Source organism: Ipomoea nil, unplaced genomic scaffold (genome assembly GCF_001879475.1).
Source record: "Ipomoea nil cultivar Tokyo-kokei standard unplaced genomic scaffold, Asagao_1.1 scaffold3147, whole genome shotgun sequence".
Classification (NCBI taxonomy): Eukaryota; Viridiplantae; Streptophyta; class Magnoliopsida; order Solanales; family Convolvulaceae; genus Ipomoea; species Ipomoea nil.
This window is the reverse complement of record NW_017619575.1, coordinates 292,707-315,128: the sequence shown is the minus strand read 5'-3', so window position 1 is coordinate 315,128 and position 22,422 is coordinate 292,707. Positions and strand designations below refer to the sequence as shown.

The window sequence follows — 22,422 nt, the reverse complement described above, 5'->3', positions numbered from 1 at the left end:
TTGGATTCAGAATTATTAATTACATTATTAAAATGCATTGAATCAAACAATTAAAAATTATTTCTAGATACCCTTTACTCCAATTCAAAGGTTCACACCAATAATATTTTTCATTTCATGTCAAAACAATTAGGTGTGCAACTAGGAATACTTGTATGAAGAAGGGTTGACTTTTTCAAAATATTTATGATCAGTATAGTGATATACTTTCACATAAAAGTTTACATGTATAAACATAATTAATGTCAATAATGCAAATGGTTTTTAATAAGAAGGCTCAATAGGGATATATAGCTTGATTATGTAATTCATCTTAACGCGTTTACTATATTAGTCAATAATTATACTATAATCATTATTTCATAGAAAATAAAAATAAATCATTCACTTATAATTTGTTAAAAATGTGAACACATAAGTTAGCTCTAGTTTGACACTTTTTACTGCAATATGAGATTATGATTAACCTCTGTAAAGTGTATTTTTTATTTTTTTTTTAAAAAAAATTAAAAGAATAATATTGTGATTCTTATCACTCAAAACAATAATAGAGGAGATTATCAAAATTAGTGGGACATAAAGTGTAATTAATGCTTCATTATAGAATTCTGTATTTTGTTTTAATTATTATTATTCTTTGTTGTTGTTTGTGGTGTTTGAGGAAAGCATTGCATAAGATATTATGATGGCATCAGCAAAGTATATAAAGTTCATTACAATCAATGCAATTAAATAATTGAATTAAATAATTGTTGGTGTGGCTTAAATAATCTAAGAACTTAAAATAATAAGAATAATTAGGTCAGCATCTCTGGTGGTCCCACCTTGAAAGATTCATTATTCAACAATGGCAATGGGATTCTTTCGGAAACCCCTAACACCAACAACCAAACAAGAAACTATAGCAGTGGACTGCCCAATTTTTATTTATTTATTTATTTATTTTATTTTTTTAAAACCCTACCATGAACGATTACATCTAAGTTTAATAAATCTAAGTGTAAAAATTCTCTTCTTTTTTTTTTTTTCGATGAATTACAAATATTTGGAGAAATTGTCCATCGATCTTGACTATTTTAAAACTATATTTAAAAGAAAAATGCATACAATTTGATTAAAGTAATATTCAACTCATATGATGCCCAAATTAAAAAATTATACTTACTCAATAATTGCTTCAATATAAATTGAAAATTATGGAAAAGTCTTTGGATTTTACTAATAAAAAAAGCAAAGACATTATAGTCATTTGATGTAACCCAAATACATGGAAGATTCAACATGATGCGTGCTTAAAACAATGTCGATTTTCTTATCATAGACTACTGCATTGATCACTAAAATTAAAAAGAAAAAATTTAAAAATGGTGAGAAGTCCTACCTAGATGGAGTAATATTTCTATAAAGCTTCTAACTAATGCCTCTGATTATAAATTAATTAATTATTAATTATTAATAATTCGCCTGACACTGTTTCTGAAAGGGACTCCCTCTCTTGCTTCGCCACATATATAATTAGTTTTTTTTTTCTTTTAATTATTACTTTTTAAATCCACTGCCAAAAAATATTACAATTATATTTATAATATATGGAAGACCCAATGTCTAGGCCATCCTACTCACGAAGGATCAAGACAAAGCGTTGTGATCATGTTGAGACTATAGAGAAATCATACGAAGTAAAAATTGTACGTAATGGTATCGATTATGTTAAATTGTCTTGTCTTCTTTTTTTTTCGATAAATGCTGCCAGGATACATATTAATTCATGTATATAAATAGTACTCCGTAACATTTTACATGTTCAACACAAGCAATCAATCCAAATCATTGTATATATACTCGTGATCATCGTCATATTTTTACGTTGTTATATAATTTAACTATTATCTACTCATTACTTGCTAAAACTCTCAGGTTACATGGCTTAACCATTAGTACTCAATTATTAGTAAGTGTATTCTTAAACTAAAACTCAATGCTTATGAAGTGTATTTCTTATCACCAATAATTAAATAAGAGAGATATAATAATGAAAATTATAGGAAAAAAATAAAATGTTACTTATACTATGCATTATAAATTATTGTTTTTTAAAATCATATATATATATATATATATATATATATATATATATATTAAATTATACAAAATTTCAGTAGTCGAACTAGATGTCTTTGTTTTTTTCTCTCTTTTTTTTTTTTTTTTTTTAAAGAGCAACCATAGTAGAAATTTTTTGTGGTGGATTTTTTTTTTTTTGGGTGCTTTTTCTTTTTGTAAAACAAAAAATTTTGTGGGGTTCACTGGATGGGAAAATGAAACAAAGTAGCACTGCACTGCTCGCGTGTAAGAAAATATAAATTGTTGCGAAAAGGACTTTTTTTTTGGTTATCTTCTCTGATCTCTTTTCCCCTCTCTCTCTTACATGGATCTGAAAAAAACTAACAAAAAATTCATATAAATGAGGTTGCTCTAATAATGAGAGGAATTTATTATCATTATTTGAAGATGCATACGAAATAAATATCGCTCTTGTATACTACAGAGTACTTTTAAATAACACAAAAGAAGTAAATTATATTAATAATACATTGTACAAAGATTCAAACGAAAATATATTAATAAAACTTGAACTTGTGACGTGAGATGAGCATACTCAAGTTGGATTTCTTGTTTATATTGCGTGTGGTCGTTAATTAGCTATAAGGAGAGATTTATTAAATAATGATAAAATTTCACTGTGGATGATGGGATCTGACGACTGACATAACCATTTGCTACCTCGGAGGGTTAGCAAATTTGTTATATATTTTTAAAAATAAAATTTTTTAATTTGTTTATGTGGCCTATGATGAGTTGTGAGAACGCTTCGAAAAAGATAATTAGGATAATTATAATTAATTGAGATTACCATGGGCTTTAGAAATCTAAGTGTCGTCATTAGTTAGGCGTTTTTTTTTTTTTTTTTTTCCAAACGTCATTAGTTAGGCTATAATAAGTAGAAATGAATTTCTCAAAAATGATAATTAAATGTGAATACTTATCAACATGTAAAAAATAAAATAAAATAAAAATTACAATTTGAGAATTAGCACAGAGTAAATGTGAACTCAATCGATAATATATTGGTAAGAATTGAACTAGTAATTTTTTTTTTTTTATATTAAAATCTTATTCCATTTACTCGGTCACCTTTTCAGAATAATCAACACCTAATTTGATATGCGGATAAAGTTATATTGTTGCTATTTTATATCATTGATAAAATATATGATATTGTTAAGTACATATAGTAAACTTTGTTATTAGGTAGCCTTCTTTGGGCTTTATCTGTAAATTATATAGTGTGATGATGTTTGTAAATTTGTGACATGCCTCAGCGGTTTGCTTCTTTCTTAAAAAAATGCAAGGAATTCCTATGGTGCGGTTCACACTAGTATTGGTAATATTCAATACAATTATATGTGACATTAAATGCAAACGACACAGAAATTAATTACTAGTGTATGTGCCACTTTAAAATTTTTCTTAAAAGAGCAATTAACTTGCAATGATTATATAATGGACCAGGGCTAAAACGATTTCATTTCTTTTAATAAAAAACGGTAGTCGTTACCTTTGTTACGTTAAAATGAAACATAATAACATATCTCACATATTAAATATATATTGTCAAATGAAATTATAGTTGAATTATAATTATATTGTAGTGGTGCTGTAATAAAGCAACAATGTGTATAAAATAAAACTGAATAATAGGTTTCGCATATTGAGGGTACGTAGATTGTCAAATGAAAATGTAGTTGAATAAGAATGATACCTTAGTGGCACAGTAATGAAACTGAATAACAAGTCTCATATTGAATGTATATTGTTAAATGAAATGTAGTTTAATTAGAATGATACTAATTTGATGGTGATGTAATGAAATTATAGTGTGTAAAATAAAACTGAATAACAGGTCTTACATATTGAGTGTATATTGTGAAATGAAATTATAGTTGAATTTTAATGATATTTTAGTGTTGTTGTAATGAAACTATATTGTGTAAAAATGCAACTGAATAGCATGTCTTACATACTGAGTGTATATTGTCAAATAAACTATATTTGAATTATAATGATAATGTAATGATGCTGTAATGAAACTAATGTGTATATACAATGAAACTGAATAACAAGACCATAATGAAATTTCATGTCTATCATTATTAATAGAAAAACTTTAAAAGGTGTCATCTTGTTCATGGTCCATGTAAACCCCAATCCATAGTAAAATTTGCTATTGACTTGTGTCATTGTGTGCATGGTTTAGCAAAAATTAAGGATCAACCAAAGTCCAATTGGCATTGAGCTATTGGCCCATTTGAATGACTTGTGCGCATGGTTTAGCAAAAATTAAGGATTAACCAAAGTCCAGTTGGCATTGAGCTATTGGCCCATTGCATTCAAATACGATGTCATTGCTCATTCAAGATTGACCCTTGAACAAGAGTACTAAATCAAAAAGAAGGTGAAAAATTTGTTACAAATTGCTCTCAATAGTCAATTCCAATAATTATTAGACTCCTTAACCGCGAGTATTTCTTCAAACGCTCACAGTCAAAGAATGCGTCAAATCCCCGACATGAAGAACATGATGTCCCAATGCCACTTTCCGATTCCCACCCTCATCAACCACGCTCAAATGCTTGCAAACATCCACTCTGAATCTCGCAATCCCTTCTTCTTTTGGCCCCAGATGCAGCTTCTCGAATCCCAGCAAGTGTTTCTGCGGCGCGCCGTGAACTGACGGCGGCGACGAGAACAGGAAAACTGTGTGGCTTCCGCTTCTTTTCCCCACATTCTTGATTTTCAGGTGAACGTCGAACGCCGGCGAGTTGCTGCAGATTTGGTCTGCGGCGTCGACGGATTTGCAGTTGGATGAGTGACAGACGTGATCTTGTTCGAGGAAGAGGGAGAGTGATTCTGGCGCCTTAACTATCTGGTGCTTGTACTGGGAATAGCTCAATCCATGGCCGAATTTGAACACCGTCGGACCGGCGTAGAAACGGTATGTTCTGCCGGGATAGCCTGTTTTTGGGTCCGGCCGCATTCTCATATCAATCATCGGAATCTTGTCGGCATATGATTGTGGGTACCAGGTCATAGGTAGCCTTCCGCCTGCGAAAAACAATAAACCTGGATTAAACCAACACTACAAAGGTTGAATTCGGGAATTGGCCACCAACAATGTTGCAAAGGTGCTAGGTGCTAGTCGGGTACCCGAAAGCGCCTCTTAGGCGGTCGAATAATTTGAATATAGCACAATAGGCAAAAAATACCACTAGTCTGAGTTGGGCACCGACCCAGTCTAGTTAGGCGCCAACTAGTTGGAGTTAAGCGCCCAACTCTATGCCTAGGGCGCATAGTCGGTCAACCAACTAAAAATCGCTTAGGTCTAAAATAGCATCAGCCTAGTAACTTTACAACATTGAATCTGAACCAGTCAACTATGGGGAAGGATGTCAAAGTGGGTTAAGACTGGTGGACCGATCTAACTACCCGTCTCACCGCGGGACAAGTTAGAGTTAGAAAATTAGCTAGAGTATCAGGTTCAACTTGAGCTAAGTTGGTCAATTATTAACTTAATAACAACAAGATTATAAATTTATAATATCAACTCCTAAAGAAAATGACCTAATGACTTTGTTAGAGCGGGTCAGTTATGGCCTATGAACAATCTAAACTGTTGGAATAAATCTGATCAATTAGCTAGGGAGGGATATATGGATACTCACATGGATTGTAATATCCAAATATAACATCTGCAAGTGCAGCTCCGCCGGCTTCTCCAGGGAATCCAACCCAGAGAATGCTTGAAACTTTAGGATCATTGACTGCAAACGACACATCCATGCCGCCTCCCGACATGATGACAAGGATCACTGGTCCCTTGGAAACCTTAGCAACCTCGGATACCACGAATGACTGCTGTCCAGGAAGAGTAAGGTTGATTCTGTCGCGGGCTTCTGTCTCAATGGATTGATCAGACCCCATTACCAAGACCACTGCATCAGCTGCAGCTGCTATTTTCTTGGCATCATCTACTAAGGCTTTCCCACATGCTATGTTGTCACAGCCGGGGGAGTAATAAACAGTTTGAACTATGGCTTTCAGACCCTGTAATGAACTCGTATACTTGCATGGTTTTCCTGCAAAACTTCAAATGTTAAGCAGTATTGGCCTAGTCTTGTGGTTTTGTTGTTACTGGTTCCTCTTAATATGCTCTATTATTTTCACAGTGAATAAATTAATCACCTTCATAGTTTCCAAGCATAGTATGGGTTGCATCAGCATTAGGACCAATTACTGCCAATGATTTGATGGAATCTGCAGAAAAAGGCAGTGAATCCTCAGAGTTTTTCAACAAGACAATGCCTTGCCTTGCTGCTTCCCGAGCAAGTTCCTGGTGATCGGGTGTGCAGACATCTTTGGGGCCGAGGTTTCCATACAACTGCTTTCTTGGATCGCCATCGAAGAATCCTAGTCTCATCAGCGTCGCAACGTTGTTCGAGACAGCCCTGTTAATCTCTGATTCCTTAACCAGCCCTTGGTTCACAGCTCCCTGAGTGTACTTCCCCAGGAATTGGCCACAGTTCAGGTCCACTCCTGTTATATATGTACCAAATTCTTCAATTCTCAGTATTATATATGTCATTACTGCTTTATTCAGAGGGCTGTGAAGTGAAGTGAAGTGAAATGGCTCACCTGCATTAATGCCCAAAGCTGCAGTCTCCTCTGGTGTTTTGGTGTAATGTTGGGAGTTGAATATCACATTAAAAGAATCACAATCTGTAACTATGTACCTGCAGGATGCATGGATATATTGCATTGTTCATATGAATGATAGTTACAGACACTGCTGAAAATTATGAAATTTCCGACCACCTGAAAGTAATCTTAAATCAAGTCAAAAGTCTGGTTCCAACCACATTTGGTATCTGGAAAAACCTTTGTTGCTATTTCCGACCACTTTAAGATCACTTTCAAGTGGTCGGAAATTCCATAATTTCCAACAGTGAGATTTCTCAGGTCACTCAAACCAAAATAAGATATATGTTAGTACCCATTTAAGTTCCATTTGCCTCTAATCACCCCGGCCAGAAGGTCATGATCACCGCAGACTGGCTTGCCATTAACCTGATTGTATGAACACATAACACTGGCAACATTTCCCTCAAGAACACATTTCTTGAAAGGGGGTTGAAATGTATCCTCCATATCTTGCTTTGTCACCACGGCATTGAAATTGTATCTCACGTGGCTTTTCCAATCATCCACATCATAGGCTGTATAGTGTTTGCAGCAAGCAGCAACTTTGAGCTTCTTCTTGTTGCCGTCATCTCTCTGTTGTAGGCCTTTGACGTACGCCACCGCGTACTGGCTGGCGAGCACCGGATCTTCTCCCGGCGTTTCCTGGCCTCTTCCCCATCTCGGGTCCCGGAAAATGTTGATGTTTGGTGACCAATATGTCAACCCTGCCAAGCCAACATTGTGCATTGCTCTTGCCTCAGTGGAAACCACCTGGAAAAATATTTCTCAGTAATTAGAGTTCGACTCTATAGTTGCATTAACACCTCGCTTACCTACTATCCCGAATTTGAACGGTTGGGTGGAGTTGAAAATTTTAATGATCAATGTTTGACACTCAACTGCTCCTTGAAATAATGAAATCAATAATGTAGCTTTCTTTTATGGATTCCCAGTCATTATCTTATGGAGAAAGATATTATTGGAGGGTAGGTTGTATAGTTGACAAATATAATGCATTAGGTTGCTATGTCCTCTAAACAAATTTTAAACACTTTGTCCCTGGACAGTTCAGTTGGTTTTAAACAGATTTTAGACAAAGACACATGATCGCGACTTGTCAGCAACAATTTATAACTTTGTGCCAAATGTGGTGGACTCTTAGAGGTAACAATACTGATCGTCCAACCTAATAAGTCGTGAAATCGTTATGATTTACTTATCTACTATCCTGTTAGGCTAGGGTGTGGGCCGTGAACGAGATTTAATTAAACACTCTTCAAGTCTCAAGAAGTTAAATGCACGTGCATATTTAATCCGCAGGCAATAATTTTTTGGAAGCCAAAAGTACAAGGATTCTCCCAACTTTTCCAACAAAGAAACTATCTTTTATTGGTTTAGGTCTCCATCATCGTTGGCTATATATGCATAATAGTCCGCCATTTCAGGCCAACTATGAAGATGCCATTACAGTGAAAACTTAAAGAAAAAAGATGTATGCTTTTAAAAGATAGCCACTAATTTGATTCTTCCACAAAAAGCTTTATCTAAAGGTGACGAAATTTTTGAAAAGAAAGCACGAACGAGAAGCGCATTAGTGGCATTACCTTTCCGATGGTCTGAAACAGTGTGACATTGAAAGAAGCAGCGGTGAGGAGAGGCTGAGGGAAGCTGGTGGCGCCGGGGACTGGGCCGGAGAATTTGACGCCGGGGCCGGTGTAGGAGACGCCGTGCAGAGCCTCCGACCACCACTCGTAGCTCGGGATTCCCAGCCTGCTCACATTGCCGGCACTATTCACCAAGAACGAAATCTTCTCCGGCAACGTTAGCCTCTTCACCAGATCCTTCACCCTGGTTTTGTCGTCCCGGGACGAATCACAGAAGGCGAAATTCTTCAACCCCAGATTCCCATCGACGTCGCAGGCGAACACCGGCGAGTAGTTCTGTGCCGAAACGACGAGGTTCGGGTCGGAGAGAAAATGGCAGAGAATCAAGCCCAGAATATGGAAACATAGTAAAACAGAGCCCATTGCTCTCCCCATGACGACGATGAAAATGAAAACAACCAAATAACGATAGCTCAGCTCTTATAGTAACCAATGCAAAACTCTTGAAACTTAAAAGCAACCCGTGATGGATAAATTCAAGATAGTTTCATTGCATGGCCCCCCGTTTACAGTGACTATCTCAGAAAAATGCAGAAAGGAAGGGAGAGAGAGAGAGAGAGATTCTTTTTCTGGTGCTGTGTGAGTAGTGGAGTGTGTATGAAACCTGTATATATATAAAAAGCTAAAAAGGTTGGTGAAGTGAGGATCCGTGAAGGGTGCTTTTGGTTTTCTTTGTTTCGTAGTTACTCGCAAAGTGTGAAGACACAGAGAGAGAGAGAGAGAGACAATTACTCTATCTGCTGACCGCTGTCAATAAATGTTTTTTCGATGAAAACGGGAACAGAAAAAGATGTTTGCTAAGTTTGGCAACTTGGAACCTAAGTTTTATTGTCTTGCGCTTTTAATTACCTGCGCCTGCTTTTCTCCCCTTTAATTTGGTGCTAGATAGTTAGCCACGACAATAATAAACCAATCCTCTTCATTTGATCTTGTTATATCATAATGTTAAAGATTTAGTACATAAATGGTGAGCGGAGTTGAAGGTGGTGGTGGCCGGAGATGGAGTGGCGGCGCTAACAGTGCGCTCCGATGAGTTAGTCGACATCGGGGTGGAAGGTTTGAGGAGAGAGAAAAATTCCTGACCTGACTTATGGATACCAGATGAGAATTTTACGATAGGAAAGACAATATTAACTGAACTGTTACAATACAAGAGCCCTATAGGAATAACTAACCTATTAAGACTCCTAAACAATAGTTAAGTTAAGTCAAAGGAAACAACAGCCACTGAAATATAAAACATATTATAACTAATATTACTAACAAACTGGACAATATATCAATTTCATTTGTCAAACGTTCTGTGAATGGAGTTGCCCACTTATTAGTTAGGTACTCCATTCCTAATGCAGATCATAAGTAATGGTTCCATGAATTTCCTACCTTCATTTGCTAGTATTTGTACATTAATATCTAGTATCTACAACAAAATCAAGTTTATAGATTATTATTTTTTTGTTTGGGTATTAATCAAACCTTACACAGTTACACTATACCCCTATGTAAATCAAACTATTTTTATTGGCAAAAGTCATTAACAGTATTACGCCTCCCGTGATCTATAGCTGAGGGGCAGGGTATTCTGACTGATTATGATCCACGTTGGATATATCTGATGATCGTGCCTACTTGATCGTTATACCGTGGACCAGGGTCAAAATAGACAGATATATATGTATCCAATACACATAATTTGACTATATAATATACAAAATTTATAAACATGATATAATGAACATAAATTTTGTGCATTGCGAACATGACTTCTGTACATTATGCATATGAATTATGTTTATTATGTTTAGTGTTTATGTGTCTTCATTATATCATGTTTATGTGTTTTGTATATTATGAACATGAATTCTGTATGTTATTAAATCAAATTATATGTATTGGATTAGGATCTATAGTATATGCACTGTTGATCCTGGTCCACAATATAAATTGCGTATATGATGGCCGTGCCTACTTGCACCATCTTTATTTGGCTTTGTCCTTCCTCTGCGCGCATATTAGCTAGCTCGTGATTCAGACCTTAGCTTGCAAATTTGTCTTCTCTACTTTTGTCTAATTTTTCATTTATAATTATCATCCCAAAGTTCTCATGCATGCACCCAATCCCCTTCGTTCCCGCCATACCCACAAGTGGAATCCACCAATCTAGAGGGTGTGGTTGAGTGAAAGGAACTCATCAATCCTAAAAGGTTCGATCATTGGTTTTGGGAATGAAGTAACCTTAAATCTCAAGGCCAATTGTCCTATCCAAAAGAGGTGTCTACAATTCAGAGAATTAGTCATTGTGTCCAACAATGAAAACTCTGAGTATACCCAAAAAAAAAGAGTGGAATCCACCACTGCAACCACTAATGCAAGTGTAAAGTCAATAATTCCCTCTTGTAAATGGTGCATGCTTCAAGTTAAAAAGAGGCCGGTCTGAATTAAACTTTTCCACCAACAAGATCGAGTAATGGCAATTCGGAGAGAATTTGGATTAGTCTCATCACAATATTATATTGTATATAGTATGCAAAACAAAATTATGTATCTGCTTATCCATAATATTATTAATTAAGTAATAACTGTTTTTTATATGTGTATACACACTCTTCCCTTTTTAATAATTGCTTGAATTGATTGACTGATAGTTGGGTATGTAGGGCTGGTGGACTGGTGGGTGTTATATATGCGTCCTTCTTTTAATTTCCAATATTAATGATTCAATAATCTTAATATAATGCATTTAATAATTTAGTCTGGTAATTACTAGATAAAAGTTTCATTTTGACAAAATATAAGATACCATAAATGTAATTTACCACAATTTATTGATCTTCTCGGTTTGAAGCGATCAGTTATAAACAACCTAGGCTATAGTACTTCTTTGTGATCCTTTGTTAGTGTAGCTAAGATCACAATGCAGACTTCACACCGTGTACAAACAATTGCCTTCCATTAATTACAATGATCAAATATCTAGACACTATCAAACACCAAGGAAGCAAACTAATCACATGGGAAAGCTAATTGCCTTCCATTCATCACCAACTAATTAATCAATCATGCATATCCAATAAATTAGAGACTAGTAATAGATTAAATAGTCATTTTTAACAAATCTTTTTCCTCAAATCTGAGTATATATGTGCAATGTGGATTTGATTGAAAGAGTATTAACATTAATAATTCAACTCGTACGTGATCTTTATGTACGAAAATTATACTTTATTCACTCAGTGATTCCTTTAAATGTTCAAATTTTCTGCTTGTTTTTTTTTCTTGGGTAGTTGAGAAGTCATCTTTATCCGGCCTGTCAATTACATAATAATTGAGCTCTAATTGATTTAGTGCAAATCAAATGCAATATAAATTGCTTTAGATGAAATGTTCCAATCTTAATAATTAAGTCTACTTTATTGGTTCATTTCCAAGTTTATTAAATGATACTAATTTCAAAACCTTATTCAAGTGGCTCATTATTGTTTGTCTATGAAAAAAAGGAAGAGGTAGACATAATAATTGAATAATCAAATATACTTTTAACGGTGAAATTGCGTGATTTTAACTTAGTTGAAACATTATTTTGATCACAAGTAAAAAATAAATATAATAAACAACCACCCCACTTGTCCACTATATTGCTTAGCTTGCATACACCTAACGTACATTCATGGCTACATTATATTTGGACAATATATAGAAGCATGGCTCCCCATTCCTTTCTCTCCATCCATTATTCCTTTGTTGGAAAAACTCCATGCTTTTGCCCTACACATCTAGCTACCTTATCTATGTGGTCCAACGCCAAATCCCTTAGCTTATTTGGGGATACCTTAGTTGAAATTTTTTACGTATCTCGAGACATCGTATTATGTTTTTTTATAGTATTATATCTTATGTTAAAGTATTTATAAAGAGTATTTTAAAATAGTATATAATTTTATTTATTTTTTAAATTTAACTTCTCGCTTTACTAAGATGATAGGAAAAAAAAATATGTATATAAATAGAGAGATAATAACATTTTAAGTTTCTCAATAATAACGTTGTAATAAAGTTAGTAGTACTCAAAAAAAAATTAATTATATATGTCGTAATTGTTATTAATGTCTTGATTGTTTGAACTGTCTCATATTCTCATATCGTTATACTGTGCATCCGTATGCACCATGCATGGTGCATACGGATGCAAAAACGACGTCGGCGCATCTCACTTAAAAAAAAAAAAATCAGTTTCGATTCCCCTCAACAGCATTATGTTGTTCATTTATTCTGGAATTTTAGTTCATGGATTCTGGAATTTTAGTTCATAGATTCTGAAATTTTAGTTCATTGATTATGGATATTTAGACGTGAACCGAAACTGATTGTTTTGCATTCATGCTGGATATTTAGTTTATTCATTATGGATATTTAGTACATTCATTATGGAATTTTAGTTCATTCATTCTAAAATTTTAGTTCATAGATTCTGAAATTTTAGTTCATCGATTCTGGAATTTTAGTTCATTGATTTTGGATTTATAGTTCAAATTATGCACAATATAATGTTGTTGCTGGGAATCGAAACTGTTTTTTTTTTTTCTTAAGTGAGACGCGCGTTTTAAATAAAATGACGTCGTTTTTGCATCCGTATGCACTATGCACCATGCATGGTGCAACGGATGCACAGCATAATTTGCCCATATTCTCATATGAACTGTCTTCAGGTGATTTTAGACATTTAGCCCAACAAACTATAAGGTCAAGATTGAAGTATTACGGGCTTCATAAACATCTAGGCCCAATTACTCCTATTTTTGTTAGGGCATTGGCCCAATAAGGAAACAAGGAAACTATGGATTATTTATTTATTTATTTATTTATTTATTTTGGTTTAATATATAGTATTTAGTATAGAATATATACACACAGCACACTCAAATTTAGTGCTTATTATATTATATATTATGTTATAAAACTTAAAAATTATAATTATTTGCTTAATATTCATCAAATATTTTTCATTGTGTTGTTACTTGGCAATTTGTAATTTCAACATAATGTAATACGGAGTATTATCTCGCATAATGTGCATTAACTCTTTCATATAAGAAAAAACAAAATATGAATTCAAGTTTGATTTCATGTGAGAGCTGCATTTTTAACTTTCTTGATTTAAGTTATTTGGCAACATAGACGGATTTACTCCTTGTGTTTCTTTGTTGGCTATGACTACAAGGCTGCCTCCACTCGGAGAGCATACTCGAATAACAGTTACAGACTTATCATTGCAAGTCAAGAAGATCTCAATTCCTCATGATAGAATCAATATTGCTTTAGGCTACACCCATCTCCTCTTCTTTCGAGATTCTTAAGATTAATCCGAAGATTTTTAAGTAGCGTATTTCTCTATTATGCAAGATTATTCATTGTTCAATTTATTAGTTGCTCTATTATATTCATTGCCAATGTGTTGTGAATTTTTACTAGTTATTGTCTCAACCCTCTTCTACACTCCTCGTCTCAATCTATGAGATATTTAACCACCTTCTTACAATTTGTTTCAATCAAAATATATTTGTTGCCTTTTCTCCATACAAGATGAGTTGATTTCAAAATTGATTTTATTTTAATGTTTTAGTAATAAATTCTCAATATCCAATCATTATAATAAATTTTGCGAAGTAATTAACATGAAATCGAATTATTATTAAATTCACAAAAGTCGTGTCACATTAAAGCTACGAGGTTAGTTGTTAATGGCAGCAGCGCAGCCACGCAACTTCAGCCTAACACTCCATTTTTTGTAGTCAAAGATTGACACCTCACAACATTGACAATTATTACGGTACATTTCCATTATTCCTCTTTTTTACTTTGAATTTCTTTTACTTTGGTCAATAAAAAAAAAAAAAACAAATTAACTTTATTATCCCTTGAGTATTGAAAGTCAGACACTAAAACAAACAGCTTTTTTTAAGCTTATAATTCTGTTCCCTTTTCTCACGATCCAGCACTGTCAAATAATAATTTTCCCTTTTAAAAAAAATATTTTGCACCTAATTAATTTTTTTTTTGTTAGTACGAAAATATTTTACATTTTTTTAGTACACCCCTAGTGAGGATCAAATTCATGATCTTTTATTTTGGAGAGTCACTCTATGCTATTAGATCATAAGATCATTGACAAAATATTTCCGCACTAACAAAAAAAATTAGGTGCAAAATATATATATTTTTTTTTTTCTAGCGTTGCATTAACAATCTAGAGGTGCATCCTAGTTGGTCTGCTCGTTTGCAGACAATTAGACATAATTAAGACATCAAATTACATTAAAACAAATAAAAAATATGTTTTCATGCTCACATGAGTGTATATGTGTGACACTAAAGGCCAACCAATGTTCAATAATGTTTGTCATCCCATCATATCATGCAAAACACATACAAATCCAATGTAATAAGCTACAATGAATATGATGTATGTATGAAACTGCCTTTTTTTTATTAGTTATAATCACTTAAGTAAGTTGTGTATAATAATGGTCATTTAGACATTGATAGTTATCTTATTAGCAAAAACATTTTCATTTTCACAACATCATTGCCATCTATAATAATGCATGGATCATATATTGGAACAACATAATTGACCAAGGATCTTCCATTTGTATGATTAACTAAATATATGTTGAAACAGTAGAACTGACCAAAATTGTTAGAATAGTAGAAGTGATCAAGATCTGCTAGTGGTATCAACTGGGTTGATCAAGTTCTATTTGCATTATATTTTGATGGGAGCTGTGTGGTATGCTATTTTACTTTGTCTACCTCTACCATTTGACCAAGGATCTTTCGCATGACCAAAATCTTATGATTAATACTTGTTCCAAAATTACAATCTTTCAAAATAGTACTCCGTAATATTTACTGGTGTGTAACCTCTTTCATTTTGCAGTCTTCTAAAGTTAACTAGGGGTGATTAAATTCCCGTCAGGTGTTATAATATTTAACTCTAATTTTTAAACTGGTAATCTAATATGACGATTTTATAACATCTTCTGTTATTTCATTTTTATTTTTTTTTGGTGGCCATGAGGTGTTTTGAGTAGGCCCTAATTATAAGATGCACCTTTAAACCCGTATCATACTCATATTAATCCTCATTCGCACCAGGCCAGCTCAATTAAAGGGCAAAGTGCTAGCCAGATTGATTTTTTCATACTTAAATTGTTTTCCATTCATTTATTTCATATTTAAGTGTGAATTATAGTTTTAAAGTTACCAGGACTATGTGGTCTAATGGTACCCGGGTTGGACTTCCATTTGAAAGGTTATGAGTTTGAGCCTCAGTGGAGGCGTTATTGGTTCTTTGTGTTTCAATACGTTGAAAAAGTATATGAACAGATACAACAATGTAATAGGGCCAGTAACATTCAAATATATCGTGAATGCTAATTACTCAAATTCTTCCTATATATACATGTTATTTGCATAATGTTTTTGTACCAATACAAATTATAATTTTTTATTTGCTTATTTACTGAAAGTATCTCTAAAACTTGTGTGAGATTGTCTCATGGATCTTTGTCCGTAAGACGGATTATGTCAAGATGCAAATGCAATACTTATACTAACAAATGTAATACTAATTAAGAATAAAGTGTTTGTTACTTATATGAGAAAACATAATACTTTTACATTACCCAAGCCTACCCGTCTCGACGGGTAGGGATCTGTGAGATGGTTCCACACACGTAACGGGTAGGGATCTGTGAGATGGTTCCACACACGTATGATCATATTCAATGATGTATAGTTCCATAAACTTCTTATATGTAAATTTTAAAAGTTTAAACATAAATAGATAAAAATTGTATAGTATATGTAGTAAAGTTTAAAACAATAATAAATGAAACATGTGTGACTAGTACATACCAAATAGTGGCACGCATGAAAACCGTTTGATTGTCTCGTCTTGCAGCTGTGGCCCACATGCGGCCGTGCGTCTTTGACTCATTTTAACATTAAGGACTGTTTGGTTCACTATTTTTTGATTTAGTTGTTAATAAATGACCATGAAAATGATTGTTTTTTTTTCTTTTTTTTTTTTTTTTTGGGAGATGACGAAGGGAAACCTCGAATAACAATAACCAAATTAAACTATGTTCAAAACTGGCACCCTCATATTTACATTGCAATGCACCTAAAAATTTATTTTTGGTGTACTTTATATTATTTTTAGTAAATTAAGTTTTAGTGTACTATCTAAAATTAAATTTAAAGTATACTAAAAATGAGCCTATAATACTATATTAGTGGTTTATCTTACAATTTAGATCATGATCTACAATATAATTTAGTCAACACTCATCATCATCTAACCATGTATATAATGTATAAAATTATATTATATTTGTGTATATAAATATAACTTTAAGTTTATATGTGTCTGATTCAATTAAAGAGATTTAACTGAAGTTATTTACAATTTAATTTGTTATAATATTAAGTCTAGTTTTAGTATATAAATTTTTTATATATTTAGAATTACATTAAAACTATTATTAAGTACCAAAATTTCAATTTAAAATAATACGAAAATAAGTTTTTTTTTATAAAGAATTCATTTGAACAATAAATAGTAAACATAACAAATAAAATGAGACACATAAAGTATAAAATAATAAATTTACGGTTTTACTATTAGTTTAAATTTTTAATTAAGATGTGATATATTATTCAATTTGATACGAGAGTAGTAGTAATATGTAAACAGTAACATAATTAATCACCATTTCAGTCTAGCCCTTCGCATATCATCTTTTTAATACAGTTTAAATTTCATGTAATGTTTGTAAATTATTACTTAAGAACAAATTTTCAAAAAGCAACAAGAAACTTCCCTCGTTATTAAAAAAAATATTAATAAGGGCTAAAGATCTTGTAGTCGAACAACATTTTCAAATAGGAGGTCACAAATTAGAACTTCAAGTATGTATAACTAGCAATGTTGAAAAAATCGTTAGGTACCCTCTAGTCGCCTGTGGACTGCCTAGAGCGTCTAGGGTGCCTAAGAGGCCGACCGCCTAGTGCCTAGACGCGATTTTTACAACACTGATAAGTAGATACTACATTGTAATCGAGATGATACTACTAAAAAAACATTAATAAGGAAATTGTAAAATAGAAAAATTGACAGTCAACATCTGAAGAGTAGAAAAGACAACTGGGTAGGAGTGAAAGGTAAAGCATTGACTAGAGATTAGAGAATAGAGAATAGAGAATAGAGAAGCTCACCCCAACTCCAAGCCCGAGTGGCAATTCCCCCGTCATCTGCAACGACGTTTCTCTCGTAGACCGTTGAATTTTTCTTCAAAATCACCTCTCCTCTCTTTCTCTCTCTTTCTGCTTTTTGGAATCCTCAATTCTCCCGGAAAGTGAAAGAAAAAAGGGAGTTCAGTTCATCTTCTAACAAAATCTCCATTTCTGAGCTCTTCTTCTTTTGCTGCTGAGCCAAGACCGCTTTTGTCCCTTTTTGCTTCAGTTTTACTCCTCAGATTCTCGATTTTACTCCTTCAAAATTAGGGCTTCCGGTTGCGCTTTGACTTTTTTTGTTCTTTTCTTTTGAGCTGAAAAGCTAGCTGCACGATGCTGAAGAAGGGAAGTCTTAGCTTTTAGGCGGTGGTGATGAAGAAGAATAAGTTGGTAATCATGGATCGGAGGGTGCCCGTGATCTGGGTTTCTGCTTCTGCTGCTCTTCTATGCTTCTTGTTGCCGTTTCTTCAATTGTCACTAGTCTCTGGTAACTCTGAAGGTCTGTTCTTTTGGAATCTTTTCGTTTTCTCAGTAATGATTTGAGCATGATTTATGGGTTCTTCACTTTCGTATCGATTTCGGATTTCCTAGCTTATTCAATTCGAGTATCTTGTAATTGGTAGTGTGATTACTACTCCATCTCCTATTTGCTCCAGCTCTTGCAAATTGGTCAAAATCTGATCTTTACTTGGGTATTTGTAGTAATGCTGTGAGGAAGTAGGAAAACTGTATCCTATTTGTTAATTCTTGAACTAGCAAATGGATTGGGAAAGGTTGGAAATTGGAAAGACAAGAACTGGTTGTGTAGTTATAAAGTTGGAAATTTATAATTTGCTCATGTGTGGCTACAAGATATCAACTGATGATTGGGCCATTTATGCAAGACAGGTGATGCATTGAATGCTTTGAAGACCAATTTGGCGGATCCTAACAATGTTCTACAGAGTTGGGATCCAACCCTTGTTAATCCCTGCACATGGTTTCATGTTACGTGCAACAGTGACAATAGTGTTACTAGAGTGTAAGCTGTTTTAAAGACCATGTTTTTTTTTTCTCGTTTTTGTGTTACTGGGTTGTTCATAGACACTCATGGTTATGTTTACTTTTAGGGATCTGGGAAATGCAAATTTGACGGGTCAACTGGTTCCACAGCTTGGTCAGCTTCCAAATTTGCAGTACTTGTACGTTCTTTTTTTGTCCCCTTTTTCAGTTTTTCGTATATCACATGCTCAGCAACTTAATTGACAGGACCAATTTCATGTTTTTCAGGGAACTATATAGCAATAATATAAGTGGAAGAGTTCCTACTGAGCTTGGGAACTTAACTAATTTAGTTAGTTTGGATCTCTACCTGAACACCTTGAGTGGTCCTATCCCCGACACTTTGGGCAAGCTCCAAAAACTTCGCTTCCTGTACGAGGAGTTACACTTCCTCCTACCTTACATTTTTATATGGTTAAATTTTCATCTATTGAAGAGAGAAATGTGCATCTAGTAGCTGGCTCTGCCCTATACTTTCTGCTATTTTGGGGAACCTAATTTTTTTGTTTTTAAAATTTCTTTATGTTTTGGGGGTAATTTGAAGGAGGCTCAACAACAACAGTTTGACTGGTCTTATTCCCATGTCTTTAACCACAGTTACTACACTGCAAGTTCTGTAAGTATAAAATTGATTGTTTTTTCAAAATCTCCATTATTATTATTATAATTGTTGTTGTTGTTTTCTTCTTTGATGGGAACGAATACTCATTCTCATGCAAATACAGTGATCTGTCAAACAACCATCTACGAGGACCAACTCCAGTCAATGGTTCCTTTTCACTATTTACTCCTATCAGGTTTGTCTCAAGTAGTTTCTTTCAATTGCAATATTTTCTTGATATATTCGTGGGTGAAATCTTGATTCCTAAGTGGCTATGCTTTAGTTTTGCCAATAATCCAGAACTGCAAACTCCTCCGGTTTCTCCTCCTCCTCCACTTTCTCCAACACCCCCTTCTTCTCCAGGTTTGTGGAAGTCTTTTTTTTTTAAAAAAAATTACAACTCTTTCCGCTACCCCGAATTTCCAAGTGGATTAACATATAAATTTGGTTTCAATGAATCTTGCAGTGGGCAACAGTGCGACTGGGGCCATTGCTGGAGGGGTTGCTGCGGGTGCAGCTCTACTGTTTGCTGCTCCCGCAATTATGCTTGCTTGGTGGAGGAGAAGGAAACCACAAGACCATTTCTTTGATGTTCCCGGTTAGTTTGTTTACATTAATGGCATCAACTTCAAAGATTTCATTGTACTTAGAAGCATTCTCATCTATAATTTTGTTTTCAGCTGAGGAGGACCCTGAAGTGCATCTTGGACAGCTCAAGAAGTTTTCTTTGCGTGAACTACAAGTTGCTACCGACAATTTTAGCAATAAAAATATACTGGGTAGAGGTGGATTTGGTAAAGTTTACAAAGGGCGGTTAGCTGATGGCTCGTTAGTTGCTGTTAAAAGACTGAAGGAGGAACGTACTCAAGGTGGGGAGTTACAGTTCCAGACAGAGGTTGAAATGATTAGTATGGCTGTGCATAGAAATCTTCTCCGTTTGCGTGGCTTTTGCATGACGCCAACTGAGCGGCTGCTCGTTTATCCTTATATGGCGAATGGAAGTGTTGCATCTCGTTTAAGAGGTATTTTTTGGGTTTGCAAACGCCCTTCTTTCTGCAGTTAATATGCAGGCTGCATAACTTTTTTTTTTTTTTTTCTATATCTTGATTTGGCTTGCAAAATAAGTCAATAACCAGCTTGGTTGGCGTGAATGGCCGTGCACTCTTGCCCTTTAAGAGAGGTTGGGAGTTCGAACCCCCTCTCGTATGGAAAAACCAATCTGGCCAGCACTTTACCCCTTAATTGGGCCGGCCCGGTGCGAACGGGGATTAGTCGAGTATGGTACGGGCTTAAAGGTGCCTCCTACAGTTAGGGTCTGCTCAGGACACCTCGTGGTCTGACAAAAAATAACAAATAAGTCCTCGATGTTGGAAGCTAATAGAAATCGGGTCTATGCTTTGCACACTATTGTTGAGAAAGTGCTCTTTGGCAAGTGTATGCAAAAATAGGCGAAATGGAACATGGGAGAACTTGACCAAAATGCCCCCTAACGTCTAAAAACCAAAATAGAAAAGATGGATAATGGCACTCATGGTGTCTGATTTCATTGGATTTTTATTCGTGTGTCATAAATTTAATTTTGTATTTATAATATGAATATTATAAATAATTGATGTTTGAATTTAGTTCGAGTTAAACTTTCAAAACCTTTCCCACTTTTGCTTAATATCCGGTAAGCTCACCCTAATTATTCACTCTTGTAGAGCGATCTGACTCACAGCCCCCACTTGATTGGCCGATAAGGAAGTGTATTGCTCTGGGATCTGCTAGAGGCCTTGCTTATTTGCATGACCACTGTGATCCTAAGATCATTCACCGTGATGTCAAAGCTGCTAATATTTTGTTGGACGAGGAGTTTGAGGCAGTTGTTGGAGATTTTGGACTTGCGAAACTTATGGACTACAAGGATACTCATGTCACGACTGCTGTACGTGGTACAATTGGGCATATAGCGCCGGAATATCTATCAACTGGAAAATCTTCAGAGAAAACTGATGTTTTTGGTTATGGAGTTATGCTTCTCGAGCTCATAACTGGGCAGAGAGCCTTCGATCTTGCTCGTCTTGCCAATGATGATGATGTCATGTTACTTGATTGGGTAAGCATTTTCCAACATTCGATACCACCCTTTTACTAGGCTATTTCAGTCCCCTTGTTTGATGTCTTTCAAACTTAAACAAACTTATGTTATTGGAGGAAATTACGTAAGCATCCAGAATATAAGAAGTATCGAACCAAATTGCAACATGCCATAGAAGTATAGAACGGACTTGAAGTGGAAGAAAATTTCACTTGTTGAAATACGAAACAAGTTAAGGGGGTTGTGTAACTTAACATCGATTGTTAAATGTTAACCATGACAGGTTAAGGGGCTTCTAAAGGAGAAGAAGTACGAAACATTGGTTGATGGAGATCTTCAGGGTAATTATATTGAAGAAGAGGTGGAGCAGCTGATTCAGGTAGCTCTGCTGTGCACGCAGAGTTCCCCCGGGGAACGTCCAAAGATGTCGGATGTTGTGAGAATGCTTGAAGGTGATGGGCTTGCAGAGAGGTGGGAAGAGTGGCAGGAGGAGGAAATGTTCCGATCAGACATAAACCACATGCACCACCCTAACACTGATTGGATTATTGCTGATTCCACTTCAAATCTTCGCCCAGATGAGTTATCTGGCCCAAGATGATCTTTCTCTTTCACCCATTCTTCACATATAGGACTGGATTATGGAAAGTTTTTACTTTTGTAATTGTAATTCATACGCGCTGTCGTCTTTGTGCATATTTTCTTTTCTTTTCTTTGCATTTGCTCTCTTCAGAGTTGTTTCATGTCTTAGGAATTTTGATGGCATCACAATGTCCATAGGCTGCTGCTGAACATTACATTACAGGTTTGAAGGGGGTAGTAGAACCATGGCAGGAATGGCTGTGGGAACACCCATCTACCAATGTACTTGGATTTTTTTTTTTTTTAATTTGTCCTGCCATAGTCAAGTTATTAAACAATAAACTTATTTTTCACACTTCTAT

General features: G+C 34.6%; 2 protein-coding genes across 3 annotated transcripts; one reads left to right on the top strand and one right to left on the bottom strand.

Annotated features, from left to right (window-relative positions):
- Window positions 1–4,442: 4,442 nt before the first annotated feature.
- LOC109167185 (beta-xylosidase/alpha-L-arabinofuranosidase 2-like) lies at window positions 4,443–8,983 on the bottom strand. Its single transcript, XM_019316148.1, has 6 exons — window positions 8,400–8,983; window positions 7,109–7,566; window positions 6,751–6,848; window positions 6,301–6,651; window positions 5,781–6,194; window positions 4,443–5,163 (listed from the first exon to the last, which is right to left on the bottom strand). Exons 1-6 carry the CDS (start codon window positions 8,832–8,834, stop codon window positions 4,589–4,591), a joined length of 2,331 nt encoding a protein of 776 aa, XP_019171693.1. The 5' UTR covers window positions 8,835–8,983; the 3' UTR covers window positions 4,443–4,588.
- Window positions 8,984–17,735: 8,752 nt separating this feature from the next.
- LOC109167188 (BRASSINOSTEROID INSENSITIVE 1-associated receptor kinase 1-like) lies at window positions 17,736–22,280 on the top strand. Of its 2 annotated transcripts, none has more exons than XM_019316151.1 (11): window positions 17,736–18,255; window positions 18,645–18,777; window positions 18,866–18,937; window positions 19,026–19,169; window positions 19,342–19,413; window positions 19,523–19,594; window positions 19,682–19,761; window positions 19,865–19,996; window positions 20,079–20,420; window positions 21,102–21,559; window positions 21,608–21,624. In XM_019316151.1, the coding sequence occupies exons 1-10, from the start codon at window positions 18,129–18,131 to the stop codon at window positions 21,533–21,535; spliced, it is 1,608 nt and encodes a 535-aa protein (XP_019171696.1). In that variant the 5' UTR covers window positions 17,736–18,128; the 3' UTR covers window positions 21,536–21,559; window positions 21,608–21,624. The 2 variants fall into 2 exon arrangements, with proteins under 2 accessions (XP_019171696.1, XP_019171695.1); XM_019316150.1 differs by lacking the exon at window positions 21,608–21,624 and adding an exon at window positions 21,762–22,280 and having other exon boundaries at window positions 17,748–18,255; window positions 21,102–21,496.
- Window positions 22,281–22,422: the final 142 nt, after the last annotated feature.

Excerpts from the sequence above, each read along its gene's own strand:
- LOC109167188 (XM_019316150.1), top strand. The coding sequence starts at position 18,129 with ATGAAGAAGAATAAGTTGGTAATCATGGATCGGAGGGTGCCCGTGATC. Across the intron at positions 18,256-18,644 it reads AGTCTCTGGTAACTCTGAAG|GTGATGCATTGAATGCTTTG; the intron begins GTCTGTTCTTTT and ends TATGCAAGACAG. Across the intron at positions 18,778-18,865 it reads GACAATAGTGTTACTAGAGT|GGATCTGGGAAATGCAAATT; the intron begins GTAAGCTGTTTT and ends GTTTACTTTTAG.
- LOC109167185 (XM_019316148.1), bottom strand. The coding sequence starts at position 8,834 with ATGGGGAGAGCAATGGGCTCTGTTTTACTATGTTTCCATATTCTGGGC. Across the intron at positions 6,849-7,108 it reads GGCAAATGGAACTTAAATGG|GTACATAGTTACAGATTGTG; the intron begins GTACTAACATAT and ends TGCATCCTGCAG. Across the intron at positions 5,164-5,780 it reads ATTTGGATATTACAATCCAT|GCGGAAGGCTACCTATGACC; the intron begins GTGAGTATCCAT and ends TGTTTTTCGCAG.